Source organism: Parasteatoda tepidariorum, chromosome 3 (assembly GCF_043381705.1).
Source record: "Parasteatoda tepidariorum isolate YZ-2023 chromosome 3, CAS_Ptep_4.0, whole genome shotgun sequence".
Lineage (NCBI taxonomy): Eukaryota > Metazoa > Arthropoda > Arachnida > Araneae > Theridiidae > Parasteatoda > Parasteatoda tepidariorum.
In genome coordinates, this window is record NC_092206.1 from 92,132,792 (window position 1) to 92,155,880 (window position 23,089).

The following is a 23,089-nucleotide window of genomic DNA, read 5'->3' on the forward strand; positions in this document are numbered from 1 at the left end:
CCTTGTAATTTTGAACCCAATCCAGAAGACAAGGGAACTCCTGGATCGAGTATTGGGAGAAATTTGCCTTCGTGGAGGACTTTTATGATGAAACTAACACACATTTGCGTTACATTGAGAGGAAGACCACGAGAACCTCCCACGGTTAGCCTGACGGCAAGGGGACTCTAACCCATGATCCGTCTACCACTGAGGATATTTCACGTCAACACTGTGGTCGGTGGAAGCCGGATGCGGAATTCGTATCGACCAGCCATCGCCGGGATCGAACCCCGGCTCACCTCATTGGAAGGCGAACGCTCTATCCCCTGAGCCATCGCGGCTCTTAATAATAGATTAAAATAAAACCGTGGTAGCTCAAGGCCCATAGCACGCAATGAGGTGACGTGGTTTTGAATTTCAGCAATGGCTGGTGGACACGAATTCCGCACCCGACTCTCGCCGACCACAGTGAAAATGTTCTCAGTGGTAGACGGATCATGGCTTAGAGCGCTCCAGCCACCAGGTTAACAGTGGGAGGTTTTCGTGGTCTTCCTCCCCATGTAACTCAAACGCGGATTAATTCCATCAATAAATCCTCCACGAAGGCAAATTTCTCCCAATACTTGATCCAGGAGTTACCTTGTCTTCTGGATAAGGTTGAAAATTATGAGACTACGAAGTTTAACATTGGTAGTCGTAAGCTCAAAATTGTGTCGGCTGTTCAAAGACAGTTAATAAATAAAAAATAAATAAATAATGGATTGAAATATACTCGATGTAAATATTTGTTTGACCATTATTAATAGCAAAAGTATTAAAAATTTCCCGATTTGTTCGCGAATTTCTGTGGATTTTTTTGGCTTTTTCAGCAGTGTTTTACCTCAAAATTTCAGTAGTATTTTCGAATTCTTTGAGATTTACAAATTTTTGAGTAATATTTTGCATTTCTCTGAGAATTATAAGTTTAGTTGTATTTTCCAATTTCAGGTTTTTCAGTAATATTTTTCAATTCTCTAAGTATTCTATGTTTTTTAGTAATTTTTCGAAATTTCCTTAGAATTACAGGTTTTTCAGTAGTAGTTTTATTTTTTTTTTTCTAAAAATTTTAGCTCTTGCATGGCTATTTCGTACTATGTAACGTAATTGAAATGCCTCTCAAAAACCACATCAAAATACTTCTTACGGAAGTCTTTTTTAATAGAATAAATTTATGTTCCATACTTACAGCTGGTTCCTAAATCCAGATTTTAGAGTATTGTCGCTTAGCATGCTTTTGCACTTAGTTTTGTAATAGTAAAAATACTATTATTATCTGAAAATTGATTTTAAGTGAGAAATAAATATAACGTAAAAAGAAAAATGTGTGAAAGTCGCTAAAGGCGAGGAGGAGGGATACAATAGTTGGCAACTTCAATCTTCAGAAAAACTCTCTCCGGAAAGAAATATTTCAACCTCAAAATAAATTCACCATTTATCATAAATTACGGTTGACACCTAGCGTTCGAAAAGAGGAAAAGCGATAAGCATCTTTTCTAAGAACATTTAGGTAACCCGAAAAACCTTCCTCCTCGTTACTTTGCGACAAAAAATTTACAAAAAATTTTCGTTCTTGAAATGTGCAATCGAAAAAGGAGAAGGTCACGCCCTTCTGAAGAGGGTGACAAATTATTTTGCCACAAAAATAAATAAAAAGAAAAGTTTCATAAAGTATATTTTTGTAAACTAATTTAATTCGCTCTGTCGCACATTACATCCACAAAAAATAAATAAATAAAATTTTTTAAAAAATTGGTTTAACGTTAAACTCTAATATCGGTATGAACTCTAATATCGTTTACTATATATCCTGTACCTAATATCGTTAAACTTACTAAAATTAAATTTTAATAATAATGAACCATGATCTCGTTAATCCTATATCCAAGTCCTAATATCATTAACCCTAATAACGTTGAACTACGATATCGTTAAACCTGTTAATCCTAATAATATTGAAGCATGATCTCCTTAACTCTTTATCCCAGCCCTGTTGTTGTTGTTGTTTCTTATCCTCTAATTATCTGACGAAGTCAGACAAAATCCAGTAGGTTGTTGACCCTCAAAAAGTCGATTACAAGAAGTGGAGAAGCATATAAGTCCTCTATCCCAGCCCTAATATCATTTACCCTAATAACGTTAAACCATGATGCTGCTAAACCTGTTAATCTTAATAGCAGTGAACCATGATCCGTTAATCCCATATCCTAGCCTAATATCATTAACCCTAATAACGTTGAATCATTATGTCGTTAACCCTGATAACCCTAATAACATTGAATCATGATGTCGTTAACCCTATATCCTAACTCCTAATGTCAAAAATCCGGATAATATTGAACACTAATATCGATAGTCAATCAGGCAACTCTGGTTCGAATCCCATCGATAGCTGCTCGATTTAAATTCTGCTTCTGGCTTTCACCGACCACAGAGTAAACATGAAATATCCCAAGTGATAGACAGATTAGTGGTTAGAATGCCCTTATCCTAGAACTAACCGAGGAATGTGCGTTAGTTGCTTTAAAAAGTCCTCCAAGAAGGCTAGTTTGTCTCAATGTTTAAAACAGAAGTTCCTTTAGATCTGGTTCAAAATTAGTAGGACGCAGAACTGAACATTGATAGCCGCAAACCCAAAATTGAGTCAGCTGTTTAATTCCAGTTATGAAATAAAATAAAGTAGCAGTGTTTAGCACCTTTTTTTCCTTTTTTTCCCAACTAAAATTTTTTTTTTAAAAGTCCAAAATAATTCTAAGTTTGTTTAATTTTTTTTTTATTAATTGATCAATTTGTACTCGTGGAATGTTTTTGTGTCCCTACCATTTGTTATTTTTCGCAAGCTCTGCTAAAGCTAAACAAATTATTATGCTTGTTTTCCACGTTCAATTTAATTGTTTTTAATGGTGTACTATTTCTCCAAATTTGATGTTTAACAACCCAAAAAACTGTATGAATAAACACTTTTTTCAAGTTAACAGCAAATAGAGATTACAAATACATTTTAAAGGCTGTAAATAAATGAAAAACCCTCCTAATGGGAAAAGTTTACACCAACATAACTCACTTTCACACCATAAATTAAGTACTTTCTCTTCCAAAAGCACCAATGTTAGAGTGTTTAGCTTATTCACATTTGAATACAAGCTTTTCAAGAATGTGTTAAAGTGTTATTTTATTATCTAGGGAAAACTATGGTTATTAAAAGGGAATCGATATTAGTTTTAAGCTTTCAAATAAATCAAATTGAATAATGATTTTAAAAAGTATGGTTTTGCGTTCAAAATACCTTTCTAAATCTAGTGAAATGCTCTATAGCAAATGAGTATTTTAATTGAAATATGTCAATATTTATTCTTCAGTAAGGCTTAAATTGAAATAAACTTCCTTTATGCTTTAGATATATCTTTCTGAGTTGTAATAAATTACTACTTGATAAACTATCAAGTTTGTCCTCACTTATCCCAATAGCTTGTAGAAAATCAAACCAACCTATTTCACTATACTCTGTAGCAAGTTAAGACAAAACCTTATAGAGAGAGCCTGTTTGCATCGAACTGGATTCTAAGCACCCAGCGCGAATGTATATCAACATCGCCAACTCTTAAAACGAAGTTACACAGCCATCTTCGTTGCTTTAAATCGTGCGAAACGCGGGAAATAAAACTTATTGACTTAAAACTATTGCTTTGTTAATAAGAATTAATAAAAGTAATATTTAAAAATTGTAAAAAAATATACTACTTTCTGTTCACCTTTGAAGAAATTGATGAAAGAATAATAAACGTTGTTTCTTGCAGACGATTTTCTTAAAAGCGAAACAGAAGTAAAAAAATTCTTTACTTGGCATTTGATTTGCTAAGGGCAAGTCAGCATAAGACGCGCTATTTTTAGTGGTACAATCAAATCCAATGCTTTTGGAACGTCATATAGTTGTTTCTTTTTCAATGTTCTTATTTATCGAAATATGTCGTCAAGTCTAGGATTCCAGTAAGACTACGAAACTATAACCCTTTTTTAATAATTGTATCGCAAAGAGATGGCACGAATAAAATTTCTGTCCAGCGAGTTTAACTTTTAAAGGCTTTTATATTGTTTTGAAAGCATATTTATATAATTTGATAACTAAATAAATCGGAGCTATGAGCTATCACCAATGATTACTTAAATCTTACACCACAATAGTCTTTCTTAACTTGCAACAGAGTATAACAGCCGTTTATTTATTGCTCACATAACGTATTCAGTTTTATGAAATTGTGCAGCAGTGCTAAGAATATTGAAGGCTTACGTGTATATATCAGCATATTTTATATAATTTTATAACCATCGTTGAACAGCTGACCCAATTTTTCAGTTTGCGACTACTAATGTTCAACTCCGTAGCCCTGTAATTTTGAACCCAATTTAGAAGACTAGGGAACTCCTGGATCAAATATTGGGAACATTTTTCCTTCGTGGAAGACTTTTTGGTGGAACTAGCCCACATTTGCGTTACATGTAGAGGAAGACCTCGAGTACCTCCCACGGTTAGCTTGACGGCAAGGGGACTCTAACCCATGATCCGTATACCACTGAGGATATTTCATGTCAGCACCGTAGTCGGTGCTTCGCTTAACATAACTATTTGGATGATTCATATTCTTCAATTGTTCTTACAAGCAAAATCTGCTGAATAAGTGGGTAACAAATAAGTTAATTTGTAATAAGAAGTAGAGAGAAAATCATAGAAAATGTAAATTTAAATTAAATTAAAATTTAAAATTAAACTGATTTCAGTTTGTTTATTGCGTTATGGACCATATGAATCTAATTAATACTATTTTCAGCTTAGAATTAAAATCGAAGGGTGAATGAAATTAATTGAATTTATTTAATGTTTGATCCTAAAGTAGGTGCTATTATTTTCAAGCCGCGAATCACATCATTCACATCTATTTTTTTTTCTCTTAACAAAGCAATAAATCATTAAAAAAAAGGTTACAGTAAACATGTTTACTCCTTGCTTAATGTCAGTCTTTCAGAAAAAAAAAGAAGGCAGACTGATAAAAAAGGATACACTTGAACGGTATAAATTTACTTTTAACATCCTCTCAGTTAACTGCGTTAATTGCACAATTTCGACCCGCCAAAAACGCGTTTTATGAAGTCAATCTACGCTCTAGTTTTTTAAACTACCGTTTTCAATAGACAGGAAGTTTCAGTACCATTAAGGGGTACTAATTTCCGGTTCTAAAGATGTTTTCATTTAAACAGGAGGGTTATCGATGAAGTATGAAGAAGCTGGTACGAAAATTTCTTCCTGAAAAATGAAATCTTTTTCATTCAATATTTTAGAACAGTGGTACTACTTTTACTACTCGGAGTTCTTTTTCATGCAAGCAAATATTGCACATATCCTTGTATATATGTTGATGTGTTTATACATTGCAATATCATCTAGCTCTCAGTTTAGCGATTTTTAAAACGAAAGCAGCCAAGTCTTATTGCAGAAAATCACCTGGAGAAGATTTGAAAAAATCAAAATTAAATGTTTTACTAAATTCAGAACACAGTCATCCTAAATTCAGAACACAGTCGTGCTTAAATTGAGATTTTTTTTATCGTGAAAGAACGAAAACCCCAACATATCGACTTAGATCGAGATTGTTGTCATTAAACAAAGCACTGTTAAACAGAAACTTAAAATTATTTCAGAAAAAATATCACTTTATTCACTTGTCGTTTCATCATTAAATTTTTAATAATTCTGTTACCACTCAACTCCGTGAAGTATGTTTTAGGATAGTCTTTGGATCCGGTACATCAAACCCCTTAATTTACTGACTTTACAATGTAAATTTATATCTTTGTTAAAATTTGGTGATTTTTTTTTTACATCTCTTTCGGCAGTCACGAGGTTTGTCACCAGATGGCATCGAATGGGACTTTATAGAAAGTCATTAAGTAGAATTCGCATTTTCTATTTGTCACAAGTAAATCATAATAATTTATATTCTTCTAGACTGCGTTCCCATCGGCAGTTTGTAAATTAATGCAAGATTTAAATAATCTCTATTGCACCGCAGCGGACTGATCGTTAAGACACGGTTCCCTGTAGAACACCGAAGTCAAGCATCACTGGCTGCTGTCAGTGTGCAGGGTGATGATCACTTGGATCAGTCTACGAAGGGACCAAGGGTGTGTGGTATGGGTCTTCGATAACTGTTCTATCTTAAAGCGCTCTACTTCGTGTGCATGTCATCGGGCTACTTAAATGTGAGTGCCATCCCCTCTGCAGAGGATCAAAATTGTGATGGATCATCTTCAGAGATGTATCCCAGACAGTCGTCAATAGCCCATTGTGCAGCTCTAGTGCGACGTAAATAAACAACAACAAATAATATATTATCTTATATTTTGTTTCTAATGGTACCAACTTGCTATTATCTCAGTGTTACTATTATCTCAATGCTTGGATAGTTATATTTTTTACAATCATCATCATTGTTCAGTTTAGAAATTGGTTTAACGTCAAATGGAACCTGTTTCGAGATTACATTAATGCTCTACGAAAATGTATCCTGCCTACATGTATATTTATATTTGTCTGCTGTCTCTAATATCGTCAATGAAATAACTTATATTTTCTTTTGTTATAATACGCTATCCTTGCGTGTTTTACCGTGTACGTACCTCTTCGAACTAAAACTCTGATCCTTCTAATATAGGCGTACATCACAGCTTTTAAGGAACAAGCCTGCATTTTTATGTAGGGACTACCTTTTTTTTCGATTTAGAAGAAAAAAGTGTGCAAAATTTCTACAGTTAGATAAACGGCGATCGAACACTACCAAACCCTCGTAGAAGGGAGAAAACCATTACACAGTCACAGTTAAGTAGTCCAAAGGAACGGACATTAGCAGCTCAGTGGATAAAAAATAAGAAACATGTCATAACGTTCAAACTACTAAACTGAGCAGGAAGGAGATAAGAAAGGTGTCACAAAGCTCGAACAGCTGAAGATCTCATTTCTCAATCTTTATTTTATTTTAAAACCGTGTTTGAACAGCCGACTGAATTCAAAGTCTACGACAACCAATTTTCAACTGCTTAACCTTGTAATTTTGAACCCAATCAAGGCCAAGGAAACTCCTTTATTTAGCATTGGTACAAACTGGATTTCCTGGAAGAATTTTTTGATAGAACTAACCAGTATTTGCGTTATATGGAGAGGAAAACCCTGAGAACCTTCCACGGTTAGCCTGACGGTAAGAAAACTCTAACTAATGATCCTTCTACCACAGAAAATATTTTACTTCAGCACAGTGGTCGGTGCAGAATTTGTTTCGCCCAGCCAACGCTGGGTTTCAAACCCGGTTCACCTCATAGGGAGGCGTGCACTCTATCCCCTGAGCCACCACGGTTTCGCATTTCTCGTTTATGGTAACCCGTGTGATGGCCTTCTCTAGGTGTTGCTCTAACCAGTGTTTGCTCTAAAAGGTGTTGCTCCAAACACCTATTCATTTATCACCAAGAATGGTTCATGTTCGAACTGTGTTAAGTGAGATCTTTAGCAATATAGGAATCAAACAGTTTTCTCTGGGATCCGAGTTTGGATCACATACACCCAAAACAAATTTTCTAATCTCAGATTTATCTCAACTTTTTTTCGAAATGTTTTATTTTATGACTGACGTTAGGCTCTCAGCGTCCACTTTGATGCATCGCCCTCAGTGATTTTACAGTCGGAAATATTTACGCAGATTTTGGGCTGTAGGGAAGCGTGGTGCGGAGGCCGAGAGATTACTGCCCCACATTTGCTCTTGAAAACAAATTTTATTATTGAAGGCACGCTTGCACCAGTATTTTCTTTGAATTATCGTTATTGGCTTCTATTACACTTAATATTTCATGATATATTTTTATTTCATTAGATAGTCATTGAATTTTGCCATCAGTGTATCACAAAAACAACGTTAATCAAACCTTTTGAAATGGCAGCAATAAGGAAATCGATTATGTATCGCCACAATTAGAAACCAGGGAGTACCAATGGAAAGCGATTGCTCTTTTCCTTGAGGCATTCCGGCTATTTTAACATATTATCTTGATCCTCTAGTCAGCAAAAATAGTTGTTTTCTGAAAAGAAAACTATGTATCTATGTATCTACAAATCAAAATCAATTGCGTGAGCATTTGTGTTACAATATTGCTTTTTCTTTCCTTCGTTTGTAATAGCATCAGAGAAAATAAATGCTGTCTGCATTAGCATACATATTGGTCAAATGCTCAACAGGCGTTGCTGAAAATCATATCATCAATTTGGCGGAGAATGAAAAAAAGAAATTGAGCCAAAAAAAGAATTTTCTCTCTCATGAATGGAGTAAGTAGTATCTGGCTTGAAGCCACACACCATTTTAGAGTGCAACATTGATGATCACACGAGAGTTCTTGTTGGCACAAAGCCTTTCTCCGCTCCATTGAAGAGTTTTAGCTGAGTACACTGTTTTGGAGTGGTCTTCGTTTTAATAGTTCCTTTTAACCGTTGTCTGAAGGACTCATTTTGTGAGAGAGGTTATTCAAACAGGTAGAAAGGATTGTGATCGGTTTTTAAAATATTAATAATGAACATAAATTTTCAAATCGCATACTACTTTTTAATATACAGAAAAAAATCAGCTATAACAATAGTTCCCAATAGCTGAGACGTGATGGCTCAGGAGATTGAGTGTTCACCTCTCAATGAGGTGACCCGGATTCGAATCCCAGCGATGACAGGTAGATACGAGTTCTGCACCCAGCTCACACAGACCACAGTGATGATGTAAAATATTCTGAGTTCTAGACTTCAAGGATTTGAGTCCCCTTGCCGTCAGGCTAACATGAGAGGTTTCCGTAGTTTTCCTCTCCATGTAACGCAAATGTGGGTTAGTTCCACCCAAAAGTTCTTCCTTATACCGGATCCAATAGTTCTCTTGTCTTCTGTAATGAGTTCAAAATTAGAGGACGACGGAATTGAACATTGGTAGTCGTACACTCAAAAATAGGTCGGCTATTCAACGACAGTTGCAAAATAAAATAAAATTTCCAATAACAAACAGCGAGGCTGCTGTTGTAAGCTAACTCAAATATTTTATGTTGAAATAGCGGGGAAAATAATTAAGAAATGAAACGAATTAAAATAGATTTTGACGTCATTAATAACCCTGAATGTTGATTTCAATAGCAAACTGGCAAGCTGTCAGAAAGGAAAATAACGGGATATGGTTTATATGCAGTAAAAAGAAAGGGAGTATTATTTTGAAATGCGAAGAACTGTTCCAAAAAAATCAGCATAAAGGATTAAGATTGTAAGAAAGAAATAAGGTAAAATTAAAATGTTGTTTATTCTTAACTTTTCTATATTATACCAAAAAAAAGAAAAATGTTTTCCATTTTGATAATTTTTTGTAGCACTTGTGTCACACTCACTTAAACAGCAAAAAAATATATTCCCCTCAAAATTGCAAAAAATAAATAAGTAAATAAATAAAAGAATGCATTGTAATAGTGATATTTTACTCATTATAAACATAAATTTTTTGTTTGTTTTTTTAATTCGAGTATTTTTACGATGATAAATGTCAATCCCGGTGGGCATTGAAAAAAAAATAAATAAATAAAATTTAAAAAAGCGATGATTATTTAAAATTGTTGTAATATCTTGTATTATATTATACTTATTATATCGAGCTTTTACCGTATTTGTCTATAATATAAACACCGAAACCTTTGTCTAACTAGATTTCTGATAGATGTCAAGAAATATTTAATGGGCTCTACATAATTATGTTACACGTTTCTCAACAACCAACGAAAAGATATATGCGTTTATACCTGTCATCAAAATAGAATTAATAAAAGTAATTCCGTATCTATTTATAAATAATTTCTGCGTACAAGCTTTAGTCTACATTTTATTATTATTTGAGCATTTTTATTCAAAATTAAAACCTTGAAACTAAGCGCAGTGTTATTCTATTACTTCAATAAGCAAACGGGAGACAACACTTTATATCATTTTAACGTGATATTTTATAGAAAAGAAGACTTATATTCCATCATCTGCAAAAACCAAAAAGAATTTGAATCACATTTTTGAAAAAAATAATTTTAAAATGAAGTAAAAGTGAAATAACCGTTTTCCACTGTTGTTGACGCATTCTTATAGACTAGAAAACCACGTGGTCGGATCCTGTTATCACATTATTGATTGTCATCAGCATAAAAGGAATCAAATTTAGAAAGGCCTTATACTTATTATTACGCATGCGTACACTGGTTAGCGTATACATTATAAAATTACAACTTATAAGCCCTTGTTAAAGTGAAGAGCACAGATAGCACTAATTAAAGAAAGACATCGCAAAGATACATCTCGATTTATTGCGAAAATTTTTGAATCGTAAGGTATGCAAATTATTTTATTTTCCGAGTTATTATATTTTTTGAATTACACATTTGTAATTATTCTCAACTATTAATAAATAAAATTATTTTTTACGTGGAATCGCCGTTGGAAAATTAAATTTTGTAATTGTGTGCATAAACAATATATTGAAATGCACTAAATATGAAGACAACATTAAGAGGTTCGGACTTTTGACCGCTCACCTGCCTGATATATCGGGACCCTATTTTCCTGATTGCGGCTATTCTCCATTTTTCAACAAAAAGTACGTTTTTTAGTCTGATTTCAAAATTTAAAATACGATCTGCACTGTTTAATTATCATATTTAAGGATTGAACTATTAATGAACCATCAAGATATTAAGATTGAGTTCTAGTCCGTGGATATCAAAAACTATTAAAATGTCTCACTTTTTTTGCATGATTTGTAAAAATCTACTGTTTACGCGTTTTTTTTCTTTCTTTTTTTTCTTTGTCTACTTTTCTTCCTCTATTTTTTTCCCCGGTTTAACCAATAATTTTATAAATAACTCCGATTTATGTATATGTTACCATGATAGACCGAAATTCAGAGAATGTAGACTTACACCGGTGAATGTCAACAATCGCATAGTCGCTTTGATGAATGTCCGAAATATGTGTTACATCCGATTATATATTACTTTAATAGTTGATAATATTATATTTATCCAATATTTCAATATCTGCTGAGGATAGATAAGGAGAAAGTTTAGTGTTCGGAGTACCAGTTAAATGCATACTAGGCAGTGGCACTTAACCTTAAAAAACATTGATGTAGGGCATACCGGGCAAATGTATACCGGGCAGTGGCACTTAACTAGACCTAGTGTATATGTATATATTTCGGAGATTTACCAAAGCGACAATGGTATTGTCAACATTCACCGTTGTAAATCAACAACCACTAATTTCGATAATTCGCAGTGACATATACAATTCGCAGTGACATACACATTCTAGAATACAGATAGGACAGTTGCCTCCATTCATTTTCTCAAGGTGAATTTATAATAGAAACTTATAGCATTAGCATTTCATTAAAAACGGAATATTTTAATGGTGGCAGCAGATCAAGAGACACACGTAAACCAATCAACTAACGCCAAGATGCACTCTAGCATAGGATGTTAAATATAAAAATTTGGGGATCTCTGCTTTTGCGTTTTCATATGCTAAAAATATTTCAAAAAAATTCACCTTTGTCTATATCACATTTTTTTAAAGTTTTTTTTATCTTCGTATTTCATAACACACACAAACAGCGAGGTAATTTGCAGTAAAAATTTTATACCTTTGTGAATAAACAGCAGTTTAAAAATAATTATTTGTTTTTTGAAGAATCAGTTACTTAAATATGATTTTTTTCCATGAAAAACATAAATCAATATCAACTAGAAATGCATACTACTTAAAAAATTATCATTGTCTTACACTTAGTGTTAGATGAGAAATTATAGTATTAGTGATGATTATACTACATTTAGTGTTAAGTAAGCAGTTACAGGTTAGTGATCATTGCATTTAGAGTAAGGTAAGAACTTATAATAGGTTAGTAATCATTATAGTATTACATTTTCGAAAGTGGGGAGCATTACTTTTTTGTTTTAGGAGAGAGAAAAAAATAAAATTTTCTTTATTTTTTTATTCCACTTGAAAAGCACGTTTTTTTTTTTTTTTTTTTTTTTTTTTTTTTTTTTAATAGTAAACTCTTCTTTATCCAATTATATTCTTTATTTCAGTTTTGCGTTAACTAGTTTGTTTACGTCGAAAGACAGTTAAAATCTCAATTGGTTCTGTTTGGTGATAAATTAGGAATAAACTTTGCTTGTAATGATTAGTAAACAATGGAAACTGATATTTAAGCTTGAAATCAACTCTCGGGCTACAGTGAAATTTCGAGTGTTGTTTGTTCTACTTTATAATCAAATCGTAAAAAGTTCTGTTCAAAGTGGTCTATGAACAATTGAAGCCTGTACCATTACCCATTACAAAGCTTCAGTTGAAGTTAGAGAACTCGAGCTAGTCAAAAAATGATCGACATTTTAGTACCTCATAAATTATGTTTGGAAATCAAATGTGACAATCTTTTGTTTTTGGCAGAAATTTGATACCTTTAAAAATAAAATTATTTTGCAATTAACAATATTTCTATGATAATTTATAATGTTTGCATGAATAAAATTATTTTATAAATAACAATACATGTATTATTTATAATAAATAGATGTAAATAATTTATATTATAAACAACCTTTGCATGATAATTTAAAAACCTATGCATGAATAAAATTATTTATTCTTCGTGAATAAAATTTTTTTCAACTTGAATGAAGATAATTTTTTTGTAGAATTAAATTACTCAAATATGATTTTTTAAGTGAAATGGAAATTAAAGTTCATGTAATATCAACTGTATATATTTACTAGCTTTCAAAGATTCGACAAAAAGAACAACTTTTAATTTGTCTAATAATCAATATGTAACCATTATCTCACATTATATCCTGTATTGCCTTAAATAAATTATTATAATGCTGAAATGTTGTATTTTTTTGTAAAATTATAAGGAATGAAATGGCTGTACTCATAGAAATATAATGCAAGTGAATAGTAATGTGTAACGTTGACTATTAAATGAACTTAAAATCTTTTTCCATAGAATAAAATGCAGCAAATTTTCCTTATCTGCTTCACTCACCCACATGCTTAACTTGATTTAACCATCACAAAATAATTTGTATAGTTATCGTCTATGTCCTAAAACTGATTTAACCCTTACGGAATAATTTATCTAATTAAAAGCAATAAACTAAAATTAATCTAATCAATACAAAATAATTTAGTTAATCATCAGATATATGCAAAAAGGGATTAACTGAACAATTATCTAACCATTAGTTTTATACTAAAACTGATTTAATCCTTACAAAAAAATTTATCTAACTATCAACCTAAAATTAATTTAATCATGACAGAATAATTTATTTAAATATAAGCTATATACTAAGACTGATTTATTGAAGTAGAAAATAATTAACTAATTAATTTTCAGCTATGTAAATTATTTTAATCATTTTGTCAAAAGGGATACAACAAATAAGGAAAAAATGAAGGACTATCTAAAAAAAAAATCTTAATACATTTTTCCATAAATAAGGCATTTTTTTAATCTTAAAGAAAACCTTATCATTATTCAAAGATGATTAATTAATACTACATGTTTTATTTATTATTAATAATAACATAAATACTAACTAAATTAATACTAAGTAATAACATTTCATCTTTTATTAATGAATAAAAATTTTTAAAAAACATGCACCCCATTTTAATGTTCATGAATTAAAAATATAAACTTGTGAAAAATATTTTAAAGTCATAAATACTATTTTTTTTACGTAGGTTTCAAAAATTAAGAAAATAAATCACATGAAAATTATTTTAATATAAATTTATAATTATACTACATTTTTAGGTGTATTTATTGATTAAATAGCTTGTACTTGATTAAATAACTGAATTTATCGATCAAATTTTAAATAGAAATATCAAAGTAAAGCTCATTTTAGTTGTATAAATTTATAAGACAACTTTTTTTTTGGTCAAAAAATCTTTAAAAAAAATAGTAATGTAACTTTTTTTCTTTTTTATACCTAATACTGTTTTGCTTTTCATGATATAAATTAATAATTGAATTTTGAAATTAATGAATAAATTTTGAAGTTTTCAAAAAAGTGTCCTAAACACTGAAAAGTTATTATTATTTTCTTTTTCAAATTGTAAATTGGATTATATTTTTCTTGTAGAAAACTTCTTTTCGTTTTCGTGAAACTAACAAACTATATATTACATCCAAATCATCTCAAAACACTTTCCTAATTTAAACATGTTTTGAGCATTATTCCTAACTTTTATACAGAGCTGTGAAGTCAGAAGTTTGAGTGTTCAACTCCAACTCCGAACTTTAGTATAAACTCGAATCGAACTCTGATTTATATTCGAAAACAATTTTTCCGAATCCTACGCGGAGACAAAAATTCTGGTAAAATTACCATACTGTATGGTAATAACAATTTCTTGTATAAAAAATAGTAATAATTCTGATAATAAAACCAAACCATACGTATTTAAGTCATTCATTTGATAATTTTTCCGTTCATATGATAACGATTTTCCGATATGTTCCAGTTTTCAAAATTGTAGCTCTTACTACACCACATTTAGTAAAAAATACAAATATGAAATGTTAACATAACCGAATAAATAGCTTTTATGCCTTATTCTAAAGTATCATGAAAAAATCACAAAATTTTACCAAATTTTACTATACATTATAACTATATTTTATTGTTAATTTCAACAAAATCATTACCAAAACGCTTCTGTAAAAATTACCCAGCTTTTTGGGGTTGTCATAGAGCCAGAAACATTATAATTTTACCATATTATGGTAATTTTGAGCATACTTTTTTATGAGTTGAAATTAATGAATCGTAAAATAACTTAGAATTTCATAAGTTTGAACATTTTTCTGTAATTTTTTCGATAAAACCTCGACTCAAAGACCTTCAAATTTGATAAGTTTGTGAAAAGTTACAGTTTAAATAATTGTCATAATATTTTTTGAGGAATATTCCTGTTCGCATAATTTTAAATATCTGTCTTAATAATTTTACAGCAATAAAAACTTCTTTTCTTTTTCTACCTATAGGACCTACTATTAACTACACTGTAAAAAATTTTGTGCATAATTTCTCCCCGATTTTTGTGTTGAGATAAACCGAATACAATTTTAAGTACCAATCCGATGACAATTGTTTGAACGAATTCGTACGAAATGTTTTTAAAAATGCGCTTAATTTTTGAACGAAATGTTTTAGTAATAAAACCATTAAATTAATTCTAATGCGCATGAAGATTTGAGTCATCAGCATAAACAAAATAAACAGTTGTCAAATAAACGAACGAAAAATGAGTAAATAAAACTATATAACAAGGAAAAAGTTAATAAAGATGCGACTACGTGGGTTGTATGCATCTTAGTTTACCTCAACATAATAAATGGTAGTAACTATACACTAAAACTTTTTACAAAGTAGAGTCAGGAAAAGATTTTTTAACTCTAACTCATTTCTCAACTCCTCCAAAAAACATTTAAACTCCGGTTCCACGTTCCTGTTTTTAAAAGTTATTACATATCGCAAAAAAAAGTTGTGGGAATTTTTTCCATAATACTAACTAAAGTAATCAAAATGGAATATTTTCGATTTTCTAAATTGCAAAAATTTTATTTTATTCTGATATTTATATATTGATGATATTTATGTTATTTTTATTTTATTTATTTTAATTTTATGTTATTTTCCTGCAAAAGCATAAAATTAAAGGCATATTTTATGATAACTTCTCTCGATTTAAAGTTTATAATCCTGCATATTCACTGTATCTGTAATCCTTAATTTCTACAAAACCTTCGGTATCACTCATTATGAAATAAATAATCGCCTTAGTTAGTTTTATACTTAACTCAATGAATAAACTGATCAAAGTGTTAGTAATTATCCGGGCATGGTAAATTAGAAGCAAAAAGTTTATCTTTTAGCTTTAAATAAAAATTAAAATTTTCCTTTGTGGTTTGGAAAAATGTAGACATCTTCTATTTTAAAAAGATATAATCAAAATCTATGTAAAACTACTATTAGTGCTGAAAAATATAGGTTACTTTAATGTAAAATGTAAACAATTTTAATTAATAATTTATCATTTTAATGTAATTTTAATGTAAAATGTAATTAATTTTAGTTTTTCACGATTCAAAAGGAGAATCTAAGCAAATTTGTAACTCAAATACTTGAAAATCTTATTAACTAAATTTGATACCTAATTTAGCATTAAATTTAAAGAGATTTGAGATGTATATATAATTTTTGAATTTTTCAAATTTAAGCTATGAAGAGAACTTTAATTTTAAAAAATTATGCTCATGTTCTTAAAATTCTTGANAGGCAGTCGAGTGTAGGTTAATTGTTATTTTAAATATTCGATAATTTGTTTTTATTAAATTCATGTGCCAAATCTCAAGAATATTTTCTTGATTTTGAATTCTAAACAAACATTTATGCAAACATAGTTTAAGCTCAGTAATTGAAGGGGCATATAATTTTTCATAGAGAAAATAATAAGTTTAAAAAAAAAGTTTAAATTTAGTTTAAAATATAACCATTTTTTAAACGAAATACTTATTAATTAAAAGTGTATTATCTTCTGTAATGAAAATAATAACAGCTTCTTAAAGAGTTGAGCTAAAATTTAATTCATAAGAATTAAAACAATTTTTTTAGAGATATACTTATTAATTAAAAGAGTGTTATCTCTTCTAGAGGAAATAATAACAGCTTCTTAAGGAGTTGGGCTATAATTTAATTCATAAGATTTTTTTTTAAACAGAAAACTAACTGACAAGAGTTTTTTATTTTTATAATGGAATTAATGGTTGTTTTTGAAAGAGTTAAATTAGAGTTTGACTTATGTATAAAAAGTTTTCTTTTTAACGGAAAACTTATAAATTCTTCAAATTTAAGTTTATAATGAATTTCTTAAATAAAAAAACTTTTCGCTGAAAGGGAGTTTTATGTCATAATGAAAATAATAACAGTTTTTTAGGAAGTTATAAGAAGTTTTTAAATGAAAAACTTGTGAGCGAAACGAGAGTTGTAGTTTATAGTGAAAATAATAAACTTTTCACACAGTTAAACTACAGTGTAATTTAAATAGTTTTTTTTGAACAGAAAACTTATTAACTGAAAGAGAGTATCATTTTTCACAGTTAAATTATCGTGAGACTTGTAACAAGGTTTTTAAACGAAAAACAATTTAAATAAAAGAGAGTATCGCTTTTTATGGTGGAAATAGTAACAGAATTTTTTTTCTTAAGTATCAAAATATAACATGTAAACACGATTTTAACTTCTAATAAATTTTTCAAACGAACAACTTATTAACGATAAAAGAGCAACATTTTTCATAGCAAAAATAGCAGTAGTTTTTTGAGGAGTTAAATTTTAGTTTCATTAATAAACACTTTTTCTTAAACAAAAAATTTATAAACTGGAAGAGTGTATCATTTTATATTTGAAATAATAAAAGTTTTTATAAAATTAAACTACTGTTAAACTCTTTTATAAAAATATTACATGAAAAGCTTGTTAACTGAAAGAGCTTACTACTTTTAAATAATTTTTTTCAAAAAAGTTTTTTTTTCGAGTTGAATATTTTTAGACTAAACATATAACAGACATCTAACAAGTTTTTTTTAGCGAATCTTGTAAACTGTATGGGCATATAATTTTTTTAAACATAAATGATAATATTATAAAATTAAATTATAGTTCGAATTAAATTATAGTTTTAAAAAAAAAACTCATTAATTGAACTATCACATTATTTTCTCCAGAGGAAATAATTTTTTTTAAAGGAAAAAAAACTTTTTTAGACCAAAAAGAGCTTTGATTACAGCTTTTTTACTTAAAATTATAAAGTAATGCACTTGCAAAAAGGAATTCTAGATTCTTTTTTTTATAAAAAAAATAAGGAAGAATTAATTAACAAACATTAACTTTATTTGTTCACTTAGAAACATTGTGGACGTATAGTTCGGATTTTTTTTTTTTAAAAATATGCTAATTTTTAAAAAACAAAAACCGTTAAAATGAAAAAAAAATTAAAAAAAATTATGATGGTTTAAATTTCTTACCTTTTTGAACTACAATATCGCATAGTTCTAAGTTGAACCACATTATCGTACATCTTAAACTCCATCAAACGATGCTATGAATCCACTTGAACGGAAACAACAATTAACGGAAACAGTAAGAAACGGGGACAAATGTTCAAGGTTCACCAACAAAACAATTTTTCTAAGAGTACAGCAAAAAATATTTTTTTATTGCGTATCAAGAAATTGTTATTTTTAAAAATGTAGCAAGAAATTGTTATTTTTCCATACCATTGTTTTTATAGTGTAGCAAATTTTCCACACTGTTGTTTTTAAAAGTATAGGGGAAAAAACGTGATCTACCCAAATTGCTATTTTAAATCTGAACAAAAACAGTTAAACAGAACAACAGTTAGACAGAAAAACAGTTAAACAGTAAAAAACAGTTATCTCCTTAATCTGTTAATTTTTAAAGTGTGGCAAAAAAAAATTTCACACACTGTAATTTTTTTAAAGTTAGGAACTTATTTTTAAGCAAATGTTGTTTTGAAACAACCTTTATAGCAAAGAACCTATTTTTAAAAATATAGCAACTATAGTGATAATAGAACAATACCCTCACTTTTCAACCTTTCGGCCTTCGCCTAAATATCTATATTTATTTTTCTGGCGGTACCTTGCACCTATTACTTTTTTACTGTAACCGTCAATCCTACTGAGCTACATACCTGGATCGACAAACATTCGATGGTTGATACTACTTGAGATTCTCTAGCAGTTTTTAAAGTTTGCTTTCCTTATCCGTATGCTCAGGAACAGGAATTTATTTTCTTATATTTTAATTATTCTTGTTTTAATTACTCTTGCATATGCAGTCTAAATAATTCAGACAAAGTAAATTATTTACGTATCTATTTAGAAATAGTTTTTAATGACAGTGCTTTCGGGTAAGTGAGCACGTGTCCTCTTCTGAAGGTTCTTCTGCCACGATGATCGTTTCCTGAGCTTTGCAGTCCCTCCCGATAAAGATATTGAATTATAGAAGTGATTGAAAATAAAAGCTGGATCCATGATAGCCTTCTGCTGTTCTGTTCAGCTTCCTAACAGGTAGAGTTCGCCTTGGCTTGGAAGAAACTATTGACCAAACATTCAAGGGTTATAAATACAGTCCCTCGTTTTCCTCTGAAAAGTCATTGACTCTTAAGCAAAAACACGACAGCATGAAACTGTTATTTTTTAAATTTTTAGCAAGAAATGCTATTATTAGTATTATAGTATTATACCATACTATTATTTTTAAAAGTGTATCAAAACTTTTTCCAAACTATTGTTTTAAAAAGTGTAACGAAAAGCTGTTATCTTCCCAAACTATTATTTTTAAGAGTGTAGCAAAAAATTTTTAAAAGTCTACTATTTTCCCAAATTTTGAATTGTTTTTTTTTCTTTCCAATGCCCACCTGAGTTAACATCCGTTAATTCAGGCATTTACATTGCGATTTTGTTGGCCTCTCTCTCAGGGGCACTATATTTGATGAGCGAACGTCGCTCCCGCAGTGAGGACAGATAGTACAGAGGAAGAAAGAACATCCATGCCTTGCCCTGGATTCAAACCCAGAACCAAAATTTCCGACCGGCCTACACAGGCCGGTCGGAAATTTTGAATAGTAAACGTGTAGTAAAAACTGTTATTTTTTAAAGTGTAGAAAAAAACTGCTATTTTTAACAATGTAGGTAGCAAAAACTGTTACATTATTTTTTAAAAACTCTTTAACCATAATTAAACCATAATTGCTTAAACTATAATTTTGATTAATTAGAGAATGTCGTTGTAGCACAGAAGAAAGTTGCTAACCTTAGGTTTTTTAAGCGTTTGTCTTTAACGTAACTCTATCTAAACGTAAGACCATAATATCATGAAAAACTACCTTAATTTGTTTATAACCATAAAATGGTTTTAAATTGATTCTTGTTTTCGCCCTAATTGAACAATGAAGACGTGATATGGTAGTGACAGGCATTCGCGATAGATTAATTAAACGATATGGTCGTAATAGCAATCGTGATATACTTAGAATCATGCTAAACGATAATTCGGTTCAACTTAACACCGTTTCAGAGAATAAGAACTATAGAATTGTTCACCCAGCTGCACAATGTCTGGCAGTAAAGTTTAATATCAAAAATGCACATCAATAGAAAAATCATGTACATTGTGTACAAAAAAAAAAGGAGAAAAGGGGAGAGGAACGAAGCTGTATCAAATATATGCAAACTGAATCAAACTGTCTGTGAAATAAACAATGAAATCTATTACTTTTTTTCAACTTCAAAAGCAATAAACAAAATATTTTTTTTTCACTCAGTCTTAATTCTGATAAATTGTATTCGCTTTATAAACGTGACTTTGGAGGAATGCCAGAGGGAAATATTTATGAAATAGAAGTAAGAGCACCAGTTGCATTTGCATAGATCATTCCATTGATAATTTAAGATTTATATCCATCGTAAAAACCAATTCAAACCAATGGTACCTTAAACCATAATGCCGAGCATGTTTGTTGCAAACTCAATAAGGTGCTAAATCGGATCATAATTGTTTAAATTGAACCATCGTGTGGTGTAATCAAGGTTAGGAAGTATGATAGCTTGATTCAACTAAGAAACCACATCGTGGATGTAGCTAGTTTGAACTAAATATAGTTCAAACGCTTATAACAGTATAATATAATTGCATACAGGGTATCCAGTAAAAAACTGACTGATTTCAAAATTAAAAATCTCAGCAACAAAGGGGTGATAGAGAATCGAAATAAACGGTATGTATATTAGGAAATATACAAAAATTACAAAAGATTTAGATTTAGTTACTAAAGTTGCCAACAGATGACGCTTTACGCAGTATAGATATCATTTTTATTTTATTTTGTAGCCGTCGTTGAACAGCCGACCTAATTATTTGGGTTTACGACTAACAATGTTCAACAGTGTAGCCTTGTACTTTATAAGACAATCCAGAGGACAAAGAAATTTTTGGATCAAGTACAAGGAGAAATTTGCCTTTTCGGAAAGTCTTTTTGATGGAACTAACCAGCATTTGCGTTACATGGAGAGGTAAAACGCAAATATCTTTCATGCTTAGCCTGACAGCAAGAGGACTCTAACACATAACACGTCTACCACTGAGAATATTTTGAGTCAGCTCTGTGGTCGGTGTGGAATTCGTATCAACCAGCCAACGCTGTAATTCAAACCGGAATCACCTCATTGGGAAATAAGTGCTCTGATACTGAGCTACCACGGCTCAATATAGAGTTCTTGAAGTGAATAGAAATGCTGTAAAACTCTACCCTGGGACATTTCAGTATCAGAAACACATGTTATTCAGTTGAATGCACGGCTTAAACCTCCTAATCCAAAATGATGAACTCCTTTCCCGTTTTAAAACTATAACTGATCACTCTGGTCATCGATGATTTGCAGCTCCATCTGCCGACAACATTTAAAACTAAATTCGAAAATTTCTGTATAAATCTTCCGTCGCTTTTTTTACGGATTATTCACATTTTTAAATCAGACAGACTTCCGTTGGACACCCTGTATTTTTTTCCCAACACAATTTACTAAGCAGGAGATGAGAGGTGCTTTTGTGCTTTGTTCCTACACAAATCGATGCAATTGAGTCGTGATGGCTCAAGGGATAAAGCATTCACCTTCCAATGAGGTGACCGGGCTCGAATCCCAGTGATGGCTGGTCGATATAAATTCCGATTCTGGCTTGCACCAGCCTCTAATGTTTCCTCTCCATGTAACCCAAATGCGGGTTAGTTCCATGAACAAGTCCTCCTCCGGGCAAATTTCTCCCAATACTTGATCCAGGAGTTACCTTGTCTTCTGGATAGGGTACAAAATTACAATGCTACGTAGTTGAACCTTAGTAATCGTAAACCTAAAGACTTGAGTCAGCTGTTTAACGACGGTTATAAAATTGATACAACTAACGCCTGACAATGTTTAGATGAGCTTTCACTAAAGTCTGGAGTTCATCTTGTGATTGCCAGTCAGTATATTGTACACGATAAAAAATACACTAAAAATTACTCACCTTCTTTTTGCACCTAGCCCCTCAATTGTAGAGAGTGATCGTGCTCTTCTCATCGGAATACAATGGAAGTGCATACTAAAATTTCTGCCTCACTATAAATGAGAAATATATGTTGTATTTTATATGAGCTCATACCAGTGCCAAGAAAAAGTTCTTTATAGCGCAAAACTGTAAATATCCTCCTCTTAGTGAGTGGTAAAAAGTTACACAACCTCGTACATCGGCTTTAGCCGAAAGAGAGCAAAAACTTTAAGCAGGGAGAAAAAACTTAAATAGTTCCATCTAGGCAAATGAAGTCTTCGTTGCTATCGGTTTTCTATGATGAATCGAATAGATCCAAATACGAAATCGCAACGATAGTTCAAAAGTAGCATTGGTTTTTAAAGACAAAAATGACTTCTATTTTTAACTTGAACATATTTATACTTATCTCCTTAATATCCGCTCGAATAAAACATCGCATAGAAAAGTACTACATAGAACAAACACATCAAAAGTAAACATAACATTGCAGTAGTTGCCAAAAATTAAAGAGAGAAAAATGCAATTAATAAGCAGGCGATATTAAGAAAAGTACAGATATTGGAAAATGAAATTATCTGAAATTAACCACACGCGCAGACGATATTTACAAAAGTAAAGATATTAAAACCTGAAAAGGAAAATATATGAGTTATTCCATCAATAAATGCCATAAGTTTCTTTATATCCTTATTATTTTATGAGTTATTAAACATCAAAATGGGTCCGGGAAATTATAAACACCCTGTATTTATTTATAAAATATATTTTTGAACACTAGAAA

At 30.7% G+C, this 23,089-nt stretch overlaps 2 protein-coding genes across 4 annotated transcripts in view; one reads left to right on the top strand and one right to left on the bottom strand.

Annotated features, from left to right (window-relative positions):
* LOC107441634 (potassium/sodium hyperpolarization-activated cyclic nucleotide-gated channel 2-like) overlaps window positions 1-23,089 on the bottom strand; it is a 107,333-nt gene that overhangs the window by 77,393 nt on the left and 6,851 nt on the right. For both annotated transcript variants that reach the window (XM_016054976.3, XM_071179010.1), the window contains exon 2: window positions 22,285-22,376. In XM_016054976.3, coding sequence (XP_015910462.2) covers window positions 22,285-22,358 — 74 coding nt within the window. In that variant the 5' untranslated portion in view covers window positions 22,359-22,376. The remainder of the gene's footprint in view (window positions 1-22,284; window positions 22,377-23,089) is intronic.
* The window catches only part of LOC107441660 (unconventional myosin-Ie), a 136,056-nt gene that overhangs the window by 5,372 nt on the left and 107,595 nt on the right, over window positions 1-23,089 (top strand). Inside the window, exon 1 of one of the 2 annotated variants that reach the window (XM_071179009.1) lies at window positions 8,720-9,363. The exons of the other annotated variant lie outside the window; for it this stretch is intronic. The gene's annotated coding sequence lies outside the window, so the exon portion shown is untranslated. Of the gene's footprint in view, window positions 1-8,719; window positions 9,364-23,089 lie in introns of those variants that run through there. 2 annotated transcript variants of the gene reach the window in all.